This window comes from Eurosta solidaginis, chromosome 5, assembly GCF_040869045.1.
Source record: "Eurosta solidaginis isolate ZX-2024a chromosome 5, ASM4086904v1, whole genome shotgun sequence".
NCBI classification, from domain to species: domain Eukaryota; kingdom Metazoa; phylum Arthropoda; class Insecta; order Diptera; family Tephritidae; genus Eurosta; species Eurosta solidaginis.
This window is the reverse complement of record NC_090323.1, coordinates 180,299,154-180,322,266: the sequence shown is the minus strand read 5'-3', so window position 1 is coordinate 180,322,266 and position 23,113 is coordinate 180,299,154. Positions and strand designations below refer to the sequence as shown.

Here is a 23,113-nt window from a genome sequence, read left to right as displayed (position 1 = left end):
TATCTCGAAAAGGCGTCCACCTATAGAACTAAGGCCCACTCCCTCTTAAAATACTCATTAACTCCTTTCGTTTGATACCCATATTGCACAAACGAATTCTAGAGTCTCCCCTGGTCCACCTTTATGGCGATATCTCGAAAAGGGGTCCACCTATAGAACTAAGCCCCACGCCCTTTTAAAATAATCATTAACACCTTTCATTTGATACCCATATCGTACAAACAAATTCTAAAGTCACCCCTGGTCCACCTTTATGGCGATATCTCGAAAAGGTGAACACCTATAAAACGAAGGCCCACTCCCTTTTAAAAATACTCATTAACACTTTTCATTTGATACCCATATCGTACAAACAAAGTCTAGAGTCACCCCTGGTCCACCTTTATTGCGATACCTCGAAAATGCGTCCACCTGTAGAACTAAGGCCCACTCCCTCTTAAAATACTCATTAACTCCTTTCGTTTGATACCCATATTGCACAAACGAATTCTAGAGTCACCCCTGGCCCACCTTTATGGCGATATCTCGAAACGGCGTCCACCTATAGAACTAAGGCCCACTCCCTTTTAAAATACTCATTAAGACCTTTCGTTTGATGCCCATATTGTGCAAACAAATTCTAGGGTCACCCCTGGTCCACCTTTATGGCGATATCTCGAAACGGCGTCCACCTATGGAACTAAGGATTACACCCTTTTAAAATGCTCATTAACACCTTTCATTTGATACCCATATCATACAAACGCATTCTAGAGTCACCCCTTGTCCATCTTTACGGCGATATCTCGAAAAGGCGTCCATCTATAGTACTTAGGTCCACGCCCTTTTAAAATACTCATTAATACCTTTCATTTGATACCCATACCGTACAAACGCATTCTAGAGTCAACCCTGATCCACCTTTATGGCTATATCCCTAAATGGCGTCTACCTATAGAACTATGGCCCACTCCCTCATAAAATACTCTTTAATGCCTTTAATTTGATACACATGTCATACAAACACATTCCAGGGTTTCCCTCGGTTCATTTTCCTACATGGTTATTTTCCCTTATGTTGTCACCATAGCTCTCAACTGAGTATGTAATGTTCGGTTACACCCGAACTTAACCTTCCTTACTTGTTAACACTATTCTCGCTGAAGGGGATGGAATTACTCCCCGTTTTCCCTACTCCGTAAAAGTAACCCGTCCACATTTTTCAACTTGGGAGAGTCAAAGCTCTGTTATCATTGGAGAACAAACCTCTAATAATTGAATCATAATTTAAGGCTAAATTTGATAATAAATTTGCTGTCATAAGAAAAGAACTGTACGTATGTTACATCCTCGCTAAGGTGAGAAAAGCTACATGTATCTCTATGTAAAAATATTCTGTTTTGTTAAAAAATATTGCTAAAGGTTTAAAGAGCTAATGTTCGTTTCACACAAATTCAGTAAGTATGAGGCCAACCAGTTTGATCTTATGTTTGTTTAATGGTTCCTGAGAAATAGTCACGAATGTGATTCGACATTTCTTGACTCTGTGATAATGGCAGATATTCGCGTTTAAGATGGAGATGATTGGTTTTTTTTGTTGCGTTCCCACTTCTGCCTGATCGAAATCAAATCGAACCATCAAAGAATTGCCATGAGAATCTCCCCATTGAACTTTAAGTAAACAAGCAGTTTCAAAAAGCTATGCTTTGTATCATATGGAGTCAGCTTACAGACAAGCACTGCATTGGGTACGTCGCTGTTTGGTAAAGAAAAATGTCAATTTAAAATTTAATTGTGTCCAGATCGAAGCTATGCAAAATTCACACACGCTTGCCTTATAAGACTGATGTCTTTTCTTTTTTGAAATATTCGGGAGTTTGGTTGCAGTAACGAAGTTCAGCAAGCATGTTTTGACAAAGAAATTTATTGATGTGATATGAATGTGGTTACGAGCCTACTCACGTTCTTCCGCCATGTAGACACTTTCCGAAGAAGTAAAGTAGTTTTTTCGATGATGGTGGCCTTTTTAATCCAATTTGTTCCGAAAATAAGCACCATCAAGGTATTAAGCCGACCATATCGGGAACGAAGACCACCTCGAACATTCTATCCTATTCATGTTAGTCGCCTCTCACGACAGGCATTCTTACCGAGAAAATATCACTTGGGCCAAAAGTCATTATATGTTCTGAGTTCGGTGCTGGTAAATAATCTCTCGATGACGGTGATCCCTTGCCGAATATTTTTCCGAGAAGAAAAGAGAGTAGAAAAAAGGCAACAAAAAAGAAAAAGCAAAGCAAAAATAAGAAAAAGAAATATAAGAGAAAGAAAAAAAAGAGAATTTATAACAGGAAGAAAAAGTATAGGAAAAATAAAAAGAAAAAAGAAAATATAAGGAAGAGAAATAAGAAGGCAAGAGAAAGGTAAAATAAGAACAGGAAAAGGTAGCAGTAAAAAAAGAAAAACGACAAGAAGAGGAAGGGTATGAATGAGATATTAGAAAAATAGTAAAATTATTGAAGGAAGATGTTGTTGTTGTTGTTGTAGCGATAAAGATACTCCCCGAAGGCCTTGGGGAATGTTATCGATGTTGATGGTCCTTGCCGGATGCAGATGGGGTCCGTCCCGGTAACAAGCACCATTAAGGCACCAGCCCGATCACCTCGGGACGATTTAGTATGACCACATGAAACGTTCAAAGCCATACCGCCCTCCCTCGACAGAGCCTCGACTGTGAAAGTAACAGGATTCGCCACGGGTAGGTGAGGTTGACAATTGTATTGGAGAAGCTATATTAAAAAGAAAAACAAAGCGACGGAGAGGAAGAAAAAGATTAAAAAGCAGTGGAGAAAGGAGATCTATAAAAAATAAGAAACTTTAAGATTATGAAAGAGGAAGAAGAAAAAGACGGAGTAGGAGGAGAATAAGAAGTGGAAGAAGGAGAAGATGAAGAAGAAGAAGAATAATAACAACAACAAGAAAATGAACACAAAGAAAACGAACCCGAAGGTTTAAATAAGCAAAAGGAAGAAGAAAAAAGAAGAAAATGACAAAAAAAAGAAGACGAGAGCAAAGGAAAAATTAAAAATAGGAAGAGGAAGAAAGAGAAGAAGAAAGGAGAATGGCGACGGAGTTCACAATATAAATTGATTGCCCTGAGCTAGGCTACATGCAAAAGTCCAGGAACATGTTAAAGGTAACCGACCAAACCGTTTCTTGCTATTTCTGCTGAAAACATGACTCACCACCATGGTAAAATAGAACGGGTTCATAGCGTGGAGGCATAAATCCCCTGCTTTTATGACTTCCTTCATAGAGAGGAACTATTTAAGTTAAGAAAGTCTTCTGGAAGTTCAAGCTGAAGGAAAGGGCTGGAAAATGTCGGTTCCTTTGTATTATTGTAAATAAATCTTCTCATCTTCATCATTTTTGTCTATTACATATTCTTACCCGATAACTTCCTCCTATGCAAGTTCCAAGTCACCTGGAGCAGTGTACTAGTTAGCTGTATCATGCACAGTTTTAAGCTGGAATGTAGGGTTAATGTAAGTTTTTTTTGACAAGAGAACGATGTAAGCTGCAATTTCAAAAATGGAATGTAATCCTGTACTACTATGGTCATGTTGACTTTAAAGCCAACATTGAAATAATTGAAAATAATGTAGAGTGCTGTAAAGCATTCAGAGCACAGCTAGTCACGTGTGCTCTGACTCTGTACAGATATGCCTCGAGTCAGCTAAGAAAAAGCTGCGCGGACATACTTATTGCAGAACAGAGAGATCTTTAGGACAAAAAAATGGATGGAAGGTGGAAGTTATAGAACTCACTAAGATTTATCAATCACAAATGATTTTGCCATAACTATCAGAAATTATTTCGTTCACAGCTCCCATATGTGTCAATGAATGATAAAAAAAATATCTAACATACTACACTAAGCACTTAGTGAAATGAAATACAATATTCAAATAGCTGAAAAAAAAAAAACAAAATATATTAAATTTTTCTTAAAAGCGAACATACTTACTTTCTTTTTATTGCGCATCAATGTGATATCACGCGTACTTTGTGCATTGCCTGGGGCATGAGTGCCCCACAATTTAACAGCCATTTGTATGTAAACAAAACTTATGACGCAAAACGGTACAAAATACTGCATAAACACCAACATATAACGGTATGTTTGTAATTGTTGCTCAGTGAGATTTTTATTCATGCAAAATGGTCGTGTTACATTGAAAATTGTATCATTTTCTGGAGAAAAGAGTGAACAAATCAAGAAATATACGAGTAGAAAAGTGTAAATTTAAAATAATTAAAACGGTTAGTTGGAAATCTGAACGTAAATAAACAAATGGTGTTATTATTCATGTACCTCTGTAACGTTCATACTGCACTTCAACACGAAAAGCGATGGCGCATGGTGTTGCAAAAATGAATGCCACGAACCAAATACCAATTAGTATTAATTTGGACATTAATTTTGTTGGGCGCGCTCTTAAAATGATGGAAAATAAATTAATGTGGAAATGGTAGAGAGAAAATTAAAGCAAACATAATTTCAACTCAGCGCATTGGTTGTATAAAACCCGAATTCTTTTGTCAATCACGTTGCAAAAAATCAACGGAAGTGAACAGTTTTTCTCTCTTTAAGAACCTAGGCTTGCATATTCTACTCAACTACTGGCCTACATTTAGCATTTTCAGAAATTGTTCAAATTCGGTGGCGAATGACATAATATCAAATACCAAAAGGTCAGTTGACGTTATACCGACTTTGAGTTGTCATATGATCAATTGGACTTAAGTCCTTTTCCAATATTCATAAGGTTAATTGACTTTATGGCCTTTCCTAGTTCGCCTTTATAGGCATTCATAAAATTTCCATTTGATCTTATGAACATTTCGAGATAAATGGCCATAATCATTGCAACAATTTAAGATCAGCACAAAAGCAAAAGACTTTTTTTTCGTTCGACTGAACAATAAAACGTAATTGCAATTCAACACTTGTTAGCATATTAAGGCTCGGTTTGTCAGTAGTTGGTAAAGCTAAGCTTAAACTAAGTTCGCTTACTATGAAACAAAAAACAACTGAAATGATTTCTTGAATGATTTAAAACTTATATCAAAAACATGCCGTGATGATAAGAAGACAGTTTCGAAATGATCCCAGACCAGTTTCGATATGAGTAAATCCAATTTCGAAATTGTCCAGAACTAGTCACAATGTCATCCCGCTTACAATCCCGAAAAATTGCGGATATAATACCATACATAATTCTAAATAATCTCAAAAATATGCGAAAAGCAGTTCCTGTCTGGTACACAGACAGTCCATAATAATCCCGAAAGGGTGCCGAAGGCAATCCCGATATGCTCCAAAGATGGCACAGAAAAAATAAAAAAAGTACAGAAAAAATCCCAAACTTCTTCAAATAATTTCGAAAGTACGCTGGTATAAATCCGAAATAATCACGAAAATGATAACCTTACCTGAGTGGATTAATAATGGCACGATGTCTATCTATTGCAATGGCAGTTAGCGTGAATACGGACACATTTACCGTTAAAGCTTGCACAAAAGGGCAAAAGCCACACATAAACCATGGCAAATTCCAACGTTGCAGAAGGGCAGCCTGAAACTGAAACACAAATTAAATGACAATAAGATGCATTAAGTCAAGAAATCGATTAATGGAAACAACTATGTTATGCATTCTTGGGTCCTAAGTAAAAATAAAAAGAAGTAAGGACGGGACATACCTTCATACCTTTCATGAATGGGGATGAACAATAAACTTATCCCATTCCTAACCTCCAAATAATCAGCTGTATAAGATAAAAGATATACAGTGAACAGATGTGCATACCTAAGCGATTTTTAAGATAAATATAAAATAAACAAAATAGGTAGGTACTTTGTGTGAGGATGCAAAGTTTCACGTTTTTTGTGGTCTGCATGTCAAAACTAAGACTACGAATTGCGCACTTTAACAATGTATGTCGTAAGCGTAAGTATTTGATGAAATTTGTTGAAATTTGAAGCTTCTAGACGTAAAAAAGGGGCAAAAATTACAGTTTATATGGGGTATATAATATATATACCACCGATCTCTATGATTTTTGTAGACAAAAATACATGCTATATACGTAAGCATTTGGTAAAATTTGAAGCTTCTAGATGTTAAAATGGGGTTAAAATTGCGAAAATATATATATATACTAGCAGACCCGCAGTCATTGTTCTGCCCTAAATTTGGTCTATCTGCATACATTTTAATAAGCTTTTTCCTTCTAACTCTGCCCTACCCCTCTTCACTTTTTCGTAATCCTTTTATCCACTCAACCCTCCGTCTTTTTCGTTTCATATATCTCTATCTTCGTCTCACTCTATCTTTTTCTCAGTCTCCTTCTCCTTCCCTCTTTTCTCTTCTCTCAAGTTCTTCTCATTCTTTTTCATCCCTTATTCCCAGTCCTAGAGGGTGGTATCTATTTTGTTCCAGTCCCATTCCGAGTCCCAGTACCACTCCGAGTCTCAGTCCCAGTCCTAGTCCTAATTCCAGTCCCAGTCCGTCTCTGGTCTACTTCCCAGACAGACGGACAGACGGCCATGGCTAAATCAACTCAGCTCTTCATCCTGATTATTTCGGTTTACATAATGGTGGGTCTATCCATTTTCCTTTAAGGAATTATAATTTTGAGATTCGTGCCAAAGTTAATATACCAATTAATTTTCATGAATGGCATAATAAATGTAAGGCGGGATAACCTCCGACGAGGTTTTAGGCCGAGCTTCTCTTCCAATTTTTAGTTTTTCCTACAAATTGGCGGGACGGGACCTACTTGTTTAATGCCGACTCCGAAGGGCATATGCAAAGCAGATAAGTTGTTACTGAAAAGCTTTTCATACCAGAAACATACTCGAAGTGCTTGCCAAACACTGCCGAGGGGTGCCCCGCTTAGAAAAATGTTATTCTAATTGAAAAATTTGTTTCTAAAATTTTGATGTTGCTTTGCCCGGGGCGTGAACCGAGGATCTTCGGTGTGGTAGGTGGAGCACGCTACCGCCTCGGCTCGCTTCATTCCCGCCGGTGGAATTGCCAAAATTTGGCCTCACTTTCCGGCGGAGGTACCAAATTTAGCGAAAGAACGTGAGCTTATAAGGCAGCTCTATCCCGGCGACCCCCAAATAAGGGATATAAACCAACGCATCAGATTGCTTGTGGATGAACACAAGCGGGCGAAATGGGACAAGTGCCTAAGCGGTTGTAACCACTCTGCCGGTGTAGGTCAGCTTTGGTCCACCGTAAAGCCCCTATCGAATCCGTCTAAGCACAATGACAAAATTTCCATCGCCTTTGGCGATAAAGTGCTGTCGGATACGAAAAAATGCGAGAGCGCTTTCTGCCGACAATATATAATGCATTCCACGGTCGACAAAAATAGCCGGAGGGTCAACAGATACGCATATAAATACAAATTCAGCGCGCCTCCAATTACCATAACCGCCAAAGAGGATGCCATCGGATGCCATCGGCCATGCTAAACCATTCAAAGAGGTGGGCCCAGACGGCATAGCCATACCGATGCTTAAACGGAAAGAGGGTTTCAAATATTTATAGCATGTCCTCAGCCTGTCTCTTTCCACCTTTGTTATTCCCGAAATATAGAAAATGGCCAAGGTTGTCCCGCCTGAAGCCCGGGAAACCAGCTAACATAGGAGAGTCATATCGCCCGCTATCTCTCCTATCGCCAGTAGTCAAGACGCCTGAAGCAATTTTGCTCCCCTACTTCAAAGCAAATTTGCAGCTAGCCTGTCATCAGCATGCCTTTAGAAGACTCCATAGCACCATCACCGCGCTAAACGCCATTAGCACTCAGATAAAGTGAGGTTGAAATCAAAACCCCCACCATAGAACAGCACTCGTTGAGCTAGACCTACCAAAAGCCTTTGATACGGTCAATCATGGAAGACCTGTAAGAGTCTACCCTTCCCCCATGTCTTAAAAGGTGGACCGCTAATTATCTTGGTGGTCGGCAGGCATCGGTGCAATTTAGAAACGAACCTTCAAAACCAAGAAGAATTAAACAAGGTGTGTCACAGGATGGTTTCCTATGCCCACTCTTCTTTAGCTTCTACATATCAAAGCTACCTTCGCCACCAGAAGGAGTTACTATCGTTTTCTACGCCAATGACTGCACAATAACGGCCACAGGCCCAGACCCACAGATGAATGGGCTTTGCAACAGAATAAACGGCTACCTCCCTGATCTCTCCAGATTTTTTGACTCGCGAAACCTGGCATTATCACCGACTAAATCCTCCGCGACCTTTTTTACAAGATGGACGCCCCAAATGTCCACCCTTTTGAACGTCCACGTCGATGGCCCTTCGCTGCCGACACCCCAAAATGTTGGGTGTGACGTTTGATCAGGATTACATTTTGGTGAGCCTGCAGCAGCAATTGTGCCGAAAATCCAGAGCCGTAAAAAATCCTCAAATCTCTTGCTGGCAGTACTTAGGGAAAAGACAAAGAAACCCTCATTACCACTTACAAAGCAATTGGCCAGCCGACTGCATGTTACGCGTCCCCTATATGGTCGCCAAGCCTAAAAACTACTCACTGGAAGAAACTACAGGCGTGCCAAAATACTGCTCACAGAACCGCCACCTGCTGTCTTCTTGTGTCCCCAGAACACCATCTTTATAATGAGGCGAGAATACTCCCCATCAGGGAGAGAAATGAGATGCTAACCAAACAGTTCCTGTTGAATACCCAGAAACCTGTGCATCCCAACAGACATCTGATTGATGAGCCAGCACCGCCCAGGGGCTTAAGGAGTCATCCCCGTAAGCATTATGAGGAAATACAGCACCTAACAACTCAGCCGTATGAAGCAAAAAACACACAAGCAGGTCCTCAGTGAACTCCACAAACAGGGGTCGGACCTTTATGCCAGGACTTTCCCGGTGAATCCAGTACTTAAAGAACAGTTCCCAAAACTTGTGGAAGGGGAAAGCATACTCCCCGTGGAAACGCAAGTCACTCTAGCGCAACTTCGATCTGGAAACTATAACAGGTTAAACTCTTACGTATCCAGAATCAACCCCGATATACAAAATGTATGCCCTGCTTGCAATGTTTCCCCACATGACATCAACCATCTCTTCGATTGTAATGTGGAACCAACGCCTGTACCACCCCTCACATTATGGTCCACCCCTGTTGAAACAGCAAGTTTCCTTGGACTTCCGTTAGAGGATATTGATGAAAATTTGTGATGGGTCGCACCTATTGGACGTGGCGAAGCACTGCTACAACAACAACAACAACAAAAACAACAACCACCACACCACGGCGGCTGCCAAGTCCTAAGTGCTGACAGATTACTCGTTGGCTTATTGGTGTAAAAAAGAATAGTCTGCAATAAATCTAAATAAATTTGTTTGGTGATTGGCGAACATTTTTTTGATAACTTTCGTCGTTTTGCAAGCAATGAGGACCTACATTTTTTATTGCAATAATTAATTCCGATAAGGAATTCAAAATAAATTCAAGTCCCAAATCGTCTCTTTTCTCTTGGCTCGAGCATTTCCTTACTCTGTCAAACGAATAATCACATACGTTAACTGATGTGCTTAACCCTTCGATTAGCGGTGAATAAATTCAACACATCTTAGCGTTGTCGTCTGACCAAACGAAATTTTACACTTTGAACTTTATCCAGAAATATTTAAATTTTTATTTTAATTTTGAAGAAAGCTCGGCGCACACTGTGATATGTTTGAATTTTTATTGATAAATTTTGCAATGAATTCGATCTATGAGGTTTTATAGGCATAAAAATATGTTCGTCTATCCAGACGACAACGCTAAAATGTGGCATAATCTACTTTGGTACAAAGAAACAGAAAAAATAAAAAGAAACAAATATCGATTTCGGAATTATTATAAAGACTTAACCTAAATAAAATTAAAGAAAAAAAACTTTTTTAAAAATAAGCTTTTATTATTGGTTAATAAAATTAACTAAAAAGTAAACAATAAATTGACTCTAAAGAAATATAACACTTTATAAGTTCATTGTAAGCTTTAACGATAATTAGGCTTTTTCGTCTGCGACAAAAGAATTCTATATTGTACATAATTATATATTTTTAACATTAAAACGTTACACCTAAATTATTAAAAACGTGTTGAATTTTGATGGTATAATTAAGAACATTTAGGATCTCCTTTTCTTGCTATCGCAATGTAACACGCTTTTATTAGAACAATTAGGACTGTGATATAAACTGTAAGGTTTAATAATTTAGGTGTAAAGTTTTAATGTTAAAAATATATAATTATGTACAATATAGAATTCTTTTGTCGCAGACGAAAAAGCCTAATTATCGTTAAAGCTTACAATGAACTTGTAAAGTGTTATATTTCTTTAGAGTCAATTTATTGTTTACTTTTTAGTTAATTTTATTAGCCAATAATAAAAGCTTATTTTTAAAAAAGTTTTTTTTCTTTAATTTTATTTTTTTCTTTAATTTTATTATATCATAATCCGAATATATTGGGGCATATTCATAATCGAAATAAAATGTGACTTAGTTAGTTGAAGCATTTTTGACAGAGAGCACATATAAAATTATGTCAAACAGTGTTAAATAACTTAACTTTGCCTATGCCGCGTTCAGTTTACAACTACTTATTGCAGATCTCTCATCTGTGGGTTAAATCTGTTTTAAAATAAAATTCTACTTTCGCTTAGCTAAAATTCCATCGCCAAAAATCTGTAAAACAAAATCAAGTGCGCAGAAAAGTATGCAACACTTACCGATAACAGCCTAACAGCGTTAGCGTATGTTGTATCACAGAATTTTTACACTTTGAAAATGGCGGCTGTTGTTTGCAAGGTTGCATTCCTTTGAGTCTTCGTTTTCACCATCTGGATTAACAAAGTCATGAGCCTGGACATTCGTGCAATTTTAGTGATGTAAATTGCATGGCGCCAGCGCCAATGCGGTGCCAGCTCAATGGTAGCTCATTGACGAAATGACTCCAATCGAATATTTGACGTTACTTAGTAGTGAGTGCGTAGTACATTTCACTTGCGCTATTGAGTGAAACGACTTTTGTGTGTCAGGCACGTGTTTGGTGTTATTGGCGCTACTGGCAATGATGACACTGAGCTAATGGCGGTAGCGCTGGTAGTTCAGCTTTTGAATCAGAGAAAGAATTGATGACCCGTGCAAATTATTATGGCTTTGGCCGTGTAAATTATTATGTTGTATTTGCACCAAATAAATGCTGCGGACATAACAACCGGAGTCATTTTTGAGTTGTATATTTTAAATTTAATGCACAATTAATATGGGTGTGTTTGAGGGGCCAAATAATAACAGTAGTATTGCTAAAGTGCTGCTAAGTTGATGGAATGTCGCTAATTTCCTAGCGATTATCAATAGATTGTCAATATTTCGTTCAACGTGCACGTGTAATTGCCACATCTGCTCAAATTTTCCAAGTTTTTTCATTCTTGATTTAACTTAAGCTGTTATGCCAATATTTTTCTGCCAGTTTTTTTCAAATAGGTAATTTTTCCAAAAGCAAAATAAATTACAGAAAAGATTACAGAGTTAAACAGCCTTAAAAATTCAGCTATGTTGGTTATACACAGAAATACAACAGAGGGTTGTGTCTCCGTTTTTCGCAAGCGTTGAGATTCGCCACGCGTGATACGCGTGATTCACCACGTCCAAATATCACAATCCACGGATAGGTACCGGCGGGTTTGTATGGGACTTAGGCTGTTATGCCAAAGTAAACACAAATCTTTACCGATAACTCTGTTATCGATTAATTTATCGAATTCTAACAAAGTGATATTGCATTGTCATCGGAGTTGTACATGTGTGCAAAATTTCAGCTCAATCGGACACCGGGAAGTGTATCAAATTTAACTTGCAAGATTCCATTACAGACAACAAAAGTGAAACTAAATAAAAGCTTATAAAAAAGACTAAGCTTAAAAAGTCACTAAAGCTTTTCATGATCGGGTGGTTCAAGAAAATAAAGCCTTCCCGTCTGGCCAGACGCCACAACCTATCGGAGGGTTAATCGTAACCCCATCTACAAAAATCTTACAACGCTCAGCATTGAATTACCTTCAGTATGCTCCGTTGGTGTAAGAAAAGACCCAGAAATCCGGCAGGGATATATTCTATCAAATGTTTCAAGTATAGTTTCAACCGAAAAGATGGACGAGGTAAAATGAATAAGGAGAAGAAAAATAAAATATTTATAGAGAGCGAGTTTTTTATCTTGAAGAGTTTTTTACTTATCAACTGTAAGCAAGGGCCTCCCAAATAAAGAACTTAGTGCTTTTCGCAAGTGCATTGATAGCACACCTGCTAGATTAAATGCGGAGTACATATGACAGTGTACACCAAAATTGAAGCTGTGTCTGCACTTGTTAGAGTATAGTCATCGTTGAGATAGTGAGCTAGTCGTTTCTTAACAAGCAACGGGGCAAGACGTGTACATGCATATTTGCATATACTCTAAAAGTAATGCGCAGATAGATTAGGTCAGGTTAGGTAAGGTTGAACTGGTTGAAAAAGCCTATCAAAAACCATGACCTTATAAAATAACTACGTTCTCTTGGAAAATACTAAAAACTTTCTAGGACCTATGCCACTTGTAACAGGCTCGATTGTTTCCTTCTGCAAACCGCAATTCCTACATCTGCTATCACAAGCTTTATTTAAAGGCGTGTGACGCTAGAAGGCAGTGTCCAAACAGAAAAACCATCATTAGTCTAAATTTCTTTCTTTGTAATAATAGAAGCAACTTTTTTTGCAAGACCTTTACAGCCCTTGCTTGTGCCCACGCCTTCCTGTTTGGTCGATCATGTGGAACTCTCAGCTTTTCTTAATCTCAGTCAATCTAACTGCGACGTCTATGGAACAAGCTTTGAGGGATCCGCCCTTTTTAGTTAGTTCATCCGCTTTTTCACTCCCATGTATTCCCATATGTGTTGGCACCCAATATAGTTGTATGTTTCTCGCTATCTCGATTTTTTTCATGGACTGTTTATACTATGTTATGCGATGTTATGTTACTTCGTGAAAATGCTTCCATGACAAACAAGAATGTATGTATCTACATGTTTACTGAAACTGACATAGTGAACTGTTTGTAATATTCCAATATATAATGTTTTTTTTTGTTACTTAAGATAAGTATTTTGGACTCATTTGGATTTGATCTTAACGAATTTAACGCCATTTTAAGTGACTTAGGGTACAGTACTGCTTTGACTGCTGCTTGGTTGTCAATTAAAAAGCTGACGCCGTTGCAGTTTAAGCCATTTAAATCATCCAGTTCCATTGTGGCTCCATGAGATCCTTTGAAGCGCAGATGCGAAATCAGGTGGTCTGTTCGTCCTATAATTGATGACACTATACTACTATGGCCATACACTCAGCGCTCAAGGTGACCCGAGGCATTGAACCTCGTTTCAGCTGTTAACGCTATGCACCAGGTCTATATGTGGAATGTGCAGAATCGCCTACAGTGTCGGCAAAAGCGACTCTCCAATTGATAAAGAGCAAAACTCAAATTTAAGAGCGCTATATTGACCACCAACTATCGTTATCGAAAATGTATCGATTTGTTTTCGGAGTATTACCAATTAGTTATCGACAAGTTAAAGATGTGTTATCAACCACCAAGCATTGTTATCGAAAAGTTATCGATTTGTTATCAGAGTGTGACCGATTTGTTAGCGACAAGGTATCGGCATGTTATCGGCCACCAGCTCTCTAAAATCTTTCGATTTGATATTGGAGTGTTGCTGATTTGTTATCGAAGAGTTAGTGGCTGGTTTGTAATCAACACCTTATTGACTTGTTATCGATTCAATATCGACGAGTTATCGGTTTGTCGATTTGTTATCGGTGAGTTATCGAAACATTTTCTGTTATTGAAGTGTTATAGGTGTGTTATCTACAAGTTATAAATTATTTTGCCTGGATGTACACTTTAATATTGTTTATATTTTTCAGGATTTAACTTTAACTAATGAGCGAGTTATAGTTAATTGCAAAATGTAATTTTTCATACTTAGATCGGCATGTTTATACATCGAACTTCAAGGGTAATTGGTTCTTATACCTTTCTTGTTTAAAAATGTTACTTGAAAAGTGAAACTATAAGCGAGAGTGAAAGAGATAGGGATAACGATTATTGTTTTATATGAGCCTTCTTTTATCTTTTTCGAATATTCGAAAATTTCGATTATTTATTACTGGCCTGGAAGATAATCTTTAAATACACAATTGGGGAGTTTAGGATTTTGTGCAAATGGTCTAGCATCATTGCATTGAAAATTGTACGGCATCCCTGCAGTCAAAAGCCAAAGTCAGCAAATAATCTAGTTCATTGAAATTTTTGGTGCTATTCATAATAGTTAGTATTTAAATAATTTATTCGAGTAGAATTTCGTCTGTTGGACTCGAGAAAATGCGCGAGGGCTTCCTGTAGCCAACTTGCAATGCATACTTCAGTTCACAATGCTAGATATCGTCCAAATTAACGGGCACATAAGCACAAGCATTTCGCGTCGCACCTCATCGTTACTCCAACAGAGGTTAAAAAAGCCATTGAAAAGGCCAAGCCTTCAATATCAATAGTTCCAGGTGGAAAATCTATCCGATGCCAAAACACCTTGGCCATGAGGGCATCAACAGCCTAGCACATTTTTTGTACTTGTAGTTAAAAGCCTTTGCGATTTCAGAATAACAAAGAAAGACCGGAAACCCAGCCATTTTTCATTTTTGAATAGAAAATCAATAACTGTCAAAACAAAACAAAATATGCAGAGAGAAAATTAAAAATGAAATAAAATTAAAGAAAAAAAACTTTTTTAAAAATAAGCTTTTATTATTGGTTAATAAAATTAACTAAAAAGTAAACAATAAATTGACTCTAAAGAAATATAACACTTTATAAGTTCATTGTAAGCTTTAACGATAATTAGGCTTTTTCGTCTGCGACAAAAGAATTCTATATTGTACATAATTATATATTTTTAACATTAAAACGTTACACCTAAATTATTAAAAACGTGTTGAATTTTGATGGTATAATTAAGAACATTTAGGATCTCCTTTTCTTGCTATCGCAATGTAACACGCTTTTATTAGAACAATTAGGACTGTGATATAAACTGTAAGGTTTAATAATTTAGGTGTAAAGTTTTAATGTTAAAAATATATAATTATGTACAATATAGAATTATTTTGTCGCAGACGAAAAAGCCTAATTATCGTTAAAGCTTACAATGAACTTGTAAAGTGTTATATTTCTTTAGAGTCAATTTATTGTTTACTTTTTAGTTAATTTTATTAACCAATAATAAAAGCTTATTTTTAAAAAAGTTTTTTTTCTTTAATTTTATTTTTTACTTTTTAGTTCGTTTTATTAACAAGTAATAGAAGTTTGTTCTTAGAAAAGCCTTTTTCTTAAATTTAATTTAAATAGGAATTTTTTTAAATTTTTAGTAGGGTAAAATATTGTTTAAATTAGTTACGTAATCTTTACTTAGTTATTTTTAACGTTTCTCATTCTATCCATTTCTTTTAATGCACCAACTTACTTTTTAGTTAATTTTATTAGCCAATAATAAAAGCTTATTTTTAAAAAAGTTTTTTTTCTTTAATTTTATTTTTTTCTTTAATTTTATTATATCATAATCCGAATATATTGGGGCATATTCATAATCGAAATAAAATGTGACTTAGTTAGTTGAAGCATTTTTGACAGAGAGCACATATAAAATTATGTCAAACAGTGTTAAATAACTTAACTTTGCCTATGCCGCGTTCAGTTTACAACTACTTATTGCAGATCTCTCATCTGTGGGTTAAATCTGTTTTAAAATAAAATTCCACTTTCGCTTAGCTAAAATTCCATCGCCAAAAATCTGTAAAACAAAATCAAGTGCGCAGAAAAGTATGCAACACTTACCGATGACAGCCTAACAACGTTAGCGTATGTTGTATCACAGAATTTTTACACTTTGAAAATGGCGGCTGTTGTTTGCAAGGTTGCATTCCTTTGAGTCTTCGTTTTCACCATCTGGATTAAAAAAGTCATGAGCCTGGACATTCGTGCAATTTTAGTGATGTAAATTGCATGGCGCCAGCGCCAATGCGGTGCCAGCTCAATGGTAGCTCATTGACGAAATGACTCCAATCGAATATTTGACGTTACTTAGTAGTGAGTGCGTAGTACATTTCACTTGCGCTATTGAGTGAAACGACTTTTGTGTGTCAGGCACGAGTTTGGTGTTATTGGAGCTACTGGCAATGATGACACTGAGCTAATGGCGGTAGCGCTGGTAGTTCAGCTTTTGAATCAGAGAAAGAATTGATGACCCGTGCAAATTATTATGGCTTTGGCCGTGTAAATTATTATGTTGTATTTGCACCAAATAAATGCTGCGGACATAACAACCGGAGTCATTTTTGAGTTGTATATTTTAAATTTAATGCACAATTAATATGGGTGTGTTTGAGCGGCCAAATAATAACAGTAGTATTGCTAAAGTGCTGCTAAGTTGATGAAATGTCGCTAATTTCCTAGCGATTATCAACAGATTGTCAATATTTCGTTCAACGGGCACGCGTAATTGCCACATCTGCTCAAATTTTCCAAGTTTTTCCATTCTTGATTTAACTTAAGCTGTTATGCCAATATTTTTCTGCCAGTTTTTTTCAAATAGGTAATTTTTCCAAAAGCAAAATAAATTACAGAAAAGATTACAGAGTTAAACAGCCTTAAAAATTCAGCTATGTTGGTTATACACAGAAATACAACAGAGGTTTGTGTCTCCGTTTTTCGTAAGCGTTGAGATTCACCACGCGTGATACGCGTGATTTACCACGTCCAAATATCACAATCCACGGATAGGTACCAGCGGGTTTGTATGGGACTTAGGCTGTTATGCCAAAGTAAATACAAATCTTTACCGATAACTCTGTTATCGATTAATTTATCGAATTCTAACAAAGTTATATTGCATTGTCATCGGAGTTATACATGTGTGCAAAATTTCAGCTCAATCGGACACCGGAAAGTGTATCAAATTTAACTTGCAAGATTCCATTACAGACAACAAAAGTGAAACTAAATAAAAGCTTATAAAAAGTTGTTCACGATGCATAGCTTTCATTTGCTATAATAATGTTTCCAACATAACATACACAAAATTCTGAACTCACTAATGTTAAATGAACCAAATTTGGTTACCGAAATTTCGTTTGGTTACGTGGTTACCGCTCGTCTATTTTGGTTACCGTTTAAACTGTCCACTTTGATACTTATAAATTATATTTTCGAGCTTTATTTTGCAACAAGTAACATGTAGGATGATTTTGATATATTAAGGGAAATTTGATTTAAAATTCAATGGTGTAGCCTCTATGTAAAGCGGCGACACTGCCATCTATAGATATTCGTTATCGCAAATATTTAAATATCTATTTTGACGAATTCTTGTCATCGCTAGTTATTATAGGTTTGTTTGGGAAAAAGTTGCATGTTAAAAGAACGGGATTGGGAGAGACCTGTTTAATCTTACGCAATTTTTAATGAAGTTATTGTCATCGCCACATAGTTCAGCGGTGGCAGAAAGAAAGTTTTCCGACTTAGCTTTAATTAAAACGAAGCTAAGAAACAATTTAGATTTTAAAACTATAAACAGCATAATGCCAACAAAAGAGTTGTGTTCAAAAGGAAATGAAAAGGATTACGTATGGTCGGCTTAAAATTATTTTTAATCGAATGTATTTTTTATACTCAGTTGAGCAGAGCTCACAGAGTATATTAACTTTGATTAGATAACGGTTGGTTGTACAGGTGTAAAGAAATCGAGATAGATATAGACTTCCATATATCAAAATCATCAGTATCGAAAAAAAATTCGATTGAGCCATGTCCGTCGGTCCGGTCCGGACGGTCCGTCCGTTAACACGATAACTTGAGTAAATTTTGAGGTATCTTGATGAAATTTGGTATGTAGGTTCCCGGGCGCTCATCTCAGATCGCTATTTAAAATGAACGATATCGGACAATAACCACGCCCACTTTTTCGATTTCGAAAATTTCGAAAAATTGAAAAAGTGCGATAATTCATTACCAGATACGGATTGAGGGATGAAACTTGGTAGGTGAGTTTAACTTATGACGCAGAATAGAAAACTAGTAAAATTTTGGACAATGGGCGTGGCACCTCCCCCTTTTAAAAGAAGGTAATTTAGAAGTTTTGCAAGCTGTAATTTGGCAGGCGTTGAAGATATCATGATGAAATTTGGCAGGAACGTTACTCTTATTACTATATATCTGCTTAATAAAAATTAGCAAAATCGGAGAACGATCACGCCCACTTTTTAAAAAAAATTTTTTTAATTCAAATTTTAAAAGAAAAGTTAATATCTTTACAGTATATAAGTAAATTATGTCAACATTCAACTCCAGTAATGACATGTTGCAACAAAATACAAAAATAAAAGAAAATTTCAAAATGGGCGTGGCTCCGCCCTTTTTCATTTAATTTGTCTAGGATACTTTTAATGCCATAAGTCGAACAAAAATTTACCAATCCTTGTGAAATTTGGTAGAGGCTTAGATTCTAGGACGATAACTGTTTTCTGTGAAAATGGGCGAAATCGGTTGAAGCCACGACCAGTTTTTATACACAGTCGGCCGTCTGTCCTACCGCTCTGCCGTTAACACGATAACTTGAGCAAAAATCGATATATCTTTACTAAATTCAGTTCACGTACTTATCTGAACTCACTTTGTATTGGTGTAAAAAATGGTCGAAATCCGACTATGACCACGCCCACTTTTTAGATATCGAAAATTAGGAAAAATGAAAAAAATGCTATAATTATATACCAAATACGAAAAAGGGATAAAACATGGTAATTGTATTGGTCTATTGACGCAAAATATAACTTTAGAAAAAAACTTGGTAAAATGGGTGTGACACCTATCATATTAAGTAGAAGAAAATGAAAAACTTTTGCAGGGTGAAATCAAAAGCCCTTGGAATCTTGAAAGGAATACTGTTCGTGGTATTACATATATAAATAAATTAGCGGTACCCGACAGATGATGTTCTGGATCACCCTGGTCCACATTTTGGTCGATATCTCGAAAACGCCTTCACATTTACAACTACCACCACTACCTTTTAAAACAAATTCTAGAGTCACCCCTGATCCACCTTTATGGCGATATCTTGAAAAGGCGTCCACCTATAGAACTAAGGCCCACTCCCTTTTAAAATACTCATTAACCCATTAAGCCCGGCACGTTGCGTCTGCGCAACGTTTGCGGCTTCGCATATATTACACAGATTTTGAGAAAATTTTACGAAAAAACGACTAAAATTTAATAAAATTGAACTTATGTAAAATGTGTTATACTTATATTTGAATCTAGTAAATATTTATACACATTTATTTTCGTTTGAATTCCCGCAATTTTTTGGGTGCTTTTTGTTAAATTATTAAAAAATACTTTCGATTTAAAAGTAAAAAAAATCGCCTTGTTAACAGTATTTTGGCTAAGCAAATTACGTGAAAATTAATTTTGCAAAATTTTATATTGCAAAAGTTTACGTTGCGCAAATGCAACGTTAGGACTTAACGCTATGCATTTTTCAACCGGCAGCACTCAGCCTTGTGAGCAGCTGATATTGTTTATTTACATTTTCTGTTAAGAAAAATTTGACGTTCTTTCTTTGCAAAATGTTTTCTAGAAAATATTTATCTAAAAGAGATATAGAAAATATTGTTAATGAATGGGACGAGGAGGATGAAGTCGTAAATAATATAAAAAACGCGGTTTCGGTTCATATGATTTTATTGCCGCCTGAGACTGTAGATGCAGTTAGTGACACAGAAGATGTGGATGAGAAGCTCGGCCCTCTTCCAATTTCGTCGTGCTCTTTTTTAACCTTTTTTTTTACCTGTTTTATGCCGACTCCGAACGGAATCTGCAAGGCAGATGAGTTTTCACTGCTTGCTAAACACTGCCGAAGGACGACCTCGCTTAGTAAACTTTTCTCCTAATTGAAGTAACTTGTTCCTAAGATTTTGATATTGCTTTTCCAGGGGTGTGAACCCAGGATCTTAGGCGAATCACGCTACCATCACACCACTACGGTGGTGGTGCAATATGTAACCGCTTAAATTTTAGAAACACTAAACCCTTACGAGCTTAGATGAACAAATGATAGCATAATTCGCCAGGCATTCATGTAAAATGTTTTTGAAATCCAAACCAAATATTTGTCTATGTTTTGCTTTTATACCCTATTCCAGGGCTTAATTTATCAGAGATACAAACTTATGTCTTGGCCAATCTATTGTGTTACAATTTCTTGAAAACATTGACACGTGTAAGCGAAACCAAACCTTTTTTACATCTTTTAAGTTTATGTCTCAACTAACTACAATGGGTTACTGGAATTGAAAATCGAGCGGTTGGTGCAGAACTTACAGATATTAAAAAGTTCAAGAAAATTCGTCGCGGATGCATTCGATAAAAATAATAAAATAAGTGCGGTATGATGGAATGATAATTCTGTGGTGTCTATTCTTTCCAATCATTTGGAGAAAAGCGCTACTAATAATGTATATCGATATGATAGAATGGTGAAAAAACACGGCAATATCGATCCCATTTCCCATACATGAGTGTAATAGAAACATGTGTGGTGTGGACCTTTTTGACAACGCAATGAGCAATTACAGAATTCGTATTCGTGGAAAAAAAAAAACGGTATTGGCCACTTATAACAAATGCACTAAACTCAGCTATGGTGAATGCCAGGAAAATACACTGTCTGTTGAAAAAACTGGAAAACGCTCCTATTATGGGACAGCTATGTTTCGAGTTTTTGTTGCCGAAACTTTGCTTGAAGCTCCTGTAAGGAAGCTTAAACACAAACAAGCTGACAGCACTGCTCCAAAAAACCTCGCTTGGTTCACCTACCTGTTTTTACAGATCTTGCACAAATCAAACCAAATATGTATGCAATATATGCGAAATCGGGCTACATCCAAAATTTTTTGAGAAATATCACAATTAAAACATATTTTTATGAATTAAATAGGGACTGACCTCATTGCTTTTAAATGTATGAAAACATTTATTTGAAGCAATTTTTAATTTATAATTTTTATTTAATAATTTGGGAAAAATTTAAACAACGGGACTTCAGGATGGACAAGGCGACAGCTGTTTCGATTATAACTTGTAAATCTCTTCAAAGTGTTACAAACGCATTCAGGCACGTCATGCTTTAGTTGTTGTAAACTTTATCCCAAAACGTAGCTGAATGCGTTTGTAACAATTCAACCATCGTAGGAGTGCGGATTCAAATCCCACTCCCGGGAGAAAAGGCTGTGAAGATATTTACAAGGTTTAATCGAAACAGCTGTCGCCTTGTCCGTTCTGATGTCACGTTGTTTAAAATTTTCCCAAATTTTTAAAACATATTTTATTTACTTTCAACATAAACATATTTTATTTACTTACAATTAAAAATTTGTATATCATTAAGGCCTAACGTTGCGTGTACGCAACGTGCTCCACCACCCCAATGGGTTAGGACCGCAAATTGTTTTGATTTTTTATTCTTAATTGGACCAATTTATATGACCACTGAAAATTTCATTGAAATTGCTCCAGCCTTTCTATGCTCAGGACTTGATGGGTTAACACATTTCACTTGATACCCATATTGTACAAACAAATTCTAGAGTCACCCCTGATCCACCTTTATGGCGATATCTTGAAAAGGCGTCCACCTATAGAACTAAGGCCCACGCCCTTTTAAAATACTCATTAACACCTTTCATTTGATACCCATATCGTACAAACAAATTCTAGAGTCACCCCTGGTCCACCTTTATGGCGATATCTCGAAAAGGCGTTCACCTATAGAACTAAGGCCCACGCCCTTTTAAAATACTCATTAACACCTTTCATTTGATACCCATATCGTACAATATAAATTCTAGAATCACCCCTGGTCCCCCTTTATGCCGATATCTCGAAAAGGCTTCCATATATAGAACTAAAGCCCACGCTCTCTTAAAATACTCATCAACACCTTTCATTTGATACTCATATCGTACAAACAAATTCTAGAGTCTCCCCTGGCCCTTCTTTATGGCGATATCTTGAAAAGGCGTCCATCTATAGAACTTAGGCCCACGCCCTTTTAAAATACTCATTAACACCTTTCATTTGATACCCATATCGTACAATATAAATTCTAGAATCACCCCTGGTCCACCTTTATGGCGATATCTAGAAAAAGCGTCCACATATAGAACTAAGGCCCACGCTCTCTTAAAATACTCATCAACACCTTTCATTTGATACTCATATCGTACAAACAAATTCTAGAGTCTCCCCTGGTCCTTCTTTATGGCGATATCATGAAAAGGCGTCCATCTATAGAACTTAGGCCCACGCCCTTTTAAAATACTCATTAACACCTTTCATTTGATACCCATATCGTGCAATATAAATTCTAGAATCACCCCTGGTCCACCTTTATGGCGATATCTCGAAAAGGCGTCCACATATAGAACTAAGGCCCACGCTCTCTTAAAATACTCATCAACACCTTTCATTTGATACTCATATCGTACAAACAAATTCTAGAGTCTCCCCTGGTCCTTCTTTATGGCGATATCTTGAAAAGGCGTCCATCTGTAGAACTTAGGCCCATACCCTCTTAAAATACTCATTAACACCTTTCGTTTGATAGCCATATCGTACAATATAAATTCTAGAATCACCCCTGGTCCACCTTTATGGCGATATCTCGAAAAGGCGTCCACATATAGAACTAAGGCCCACGCTCTCTTAAAACACTCATCAACACCTTTCATTTGATACTCATATCGTACAAACAAATTCTAGAGTCTCCCCTGGTCCTGCTTTATGGCGATATCTTGAAAAGGCGTCCATCTATAGAACTTAGGCCCACGCCCTCTTAAAATACTCATTAACACCTTTCATTTGATAGCCATATCGTACAATAT

At 36.7% G+C, this 23,113-nt stretch overlaps 1 protein-coding gene across 5 annotated transcripts in view; it reads right to left on the bottom strand.

The window, feature by feature from the left end:
- LOC137251613 (RYamide receptor-like) overlaps positions 1–23,113 on the bottom strand; it is a 60,927-nt gene that overhangs the window by 13,077 nt on the left and 24,737 nt on the right. For all 5 annotated transcript variants that reach the window (XM_067786300.1, XM_067786298.1, XM_067786303.1 and 2 more), the window contains exons 4-6: positions 5,476–5,624; positions 4,355–4,476; positions 4,007–4,233 (exon numbers count right to left, since the gene is read on the bottom strand). In XM_067786300.1, coding sequence (XP_067642401.1) covers positions 4,007–4,233; positions 4,355–4,476; positions 5,476–5,624 — 498 coding nt within the window. The remainder of the gene's footprint in view (positions 1–4,006; positions 4,234–4,354; positions 4,477–5,475; positions 5,625–23,113) is intronic.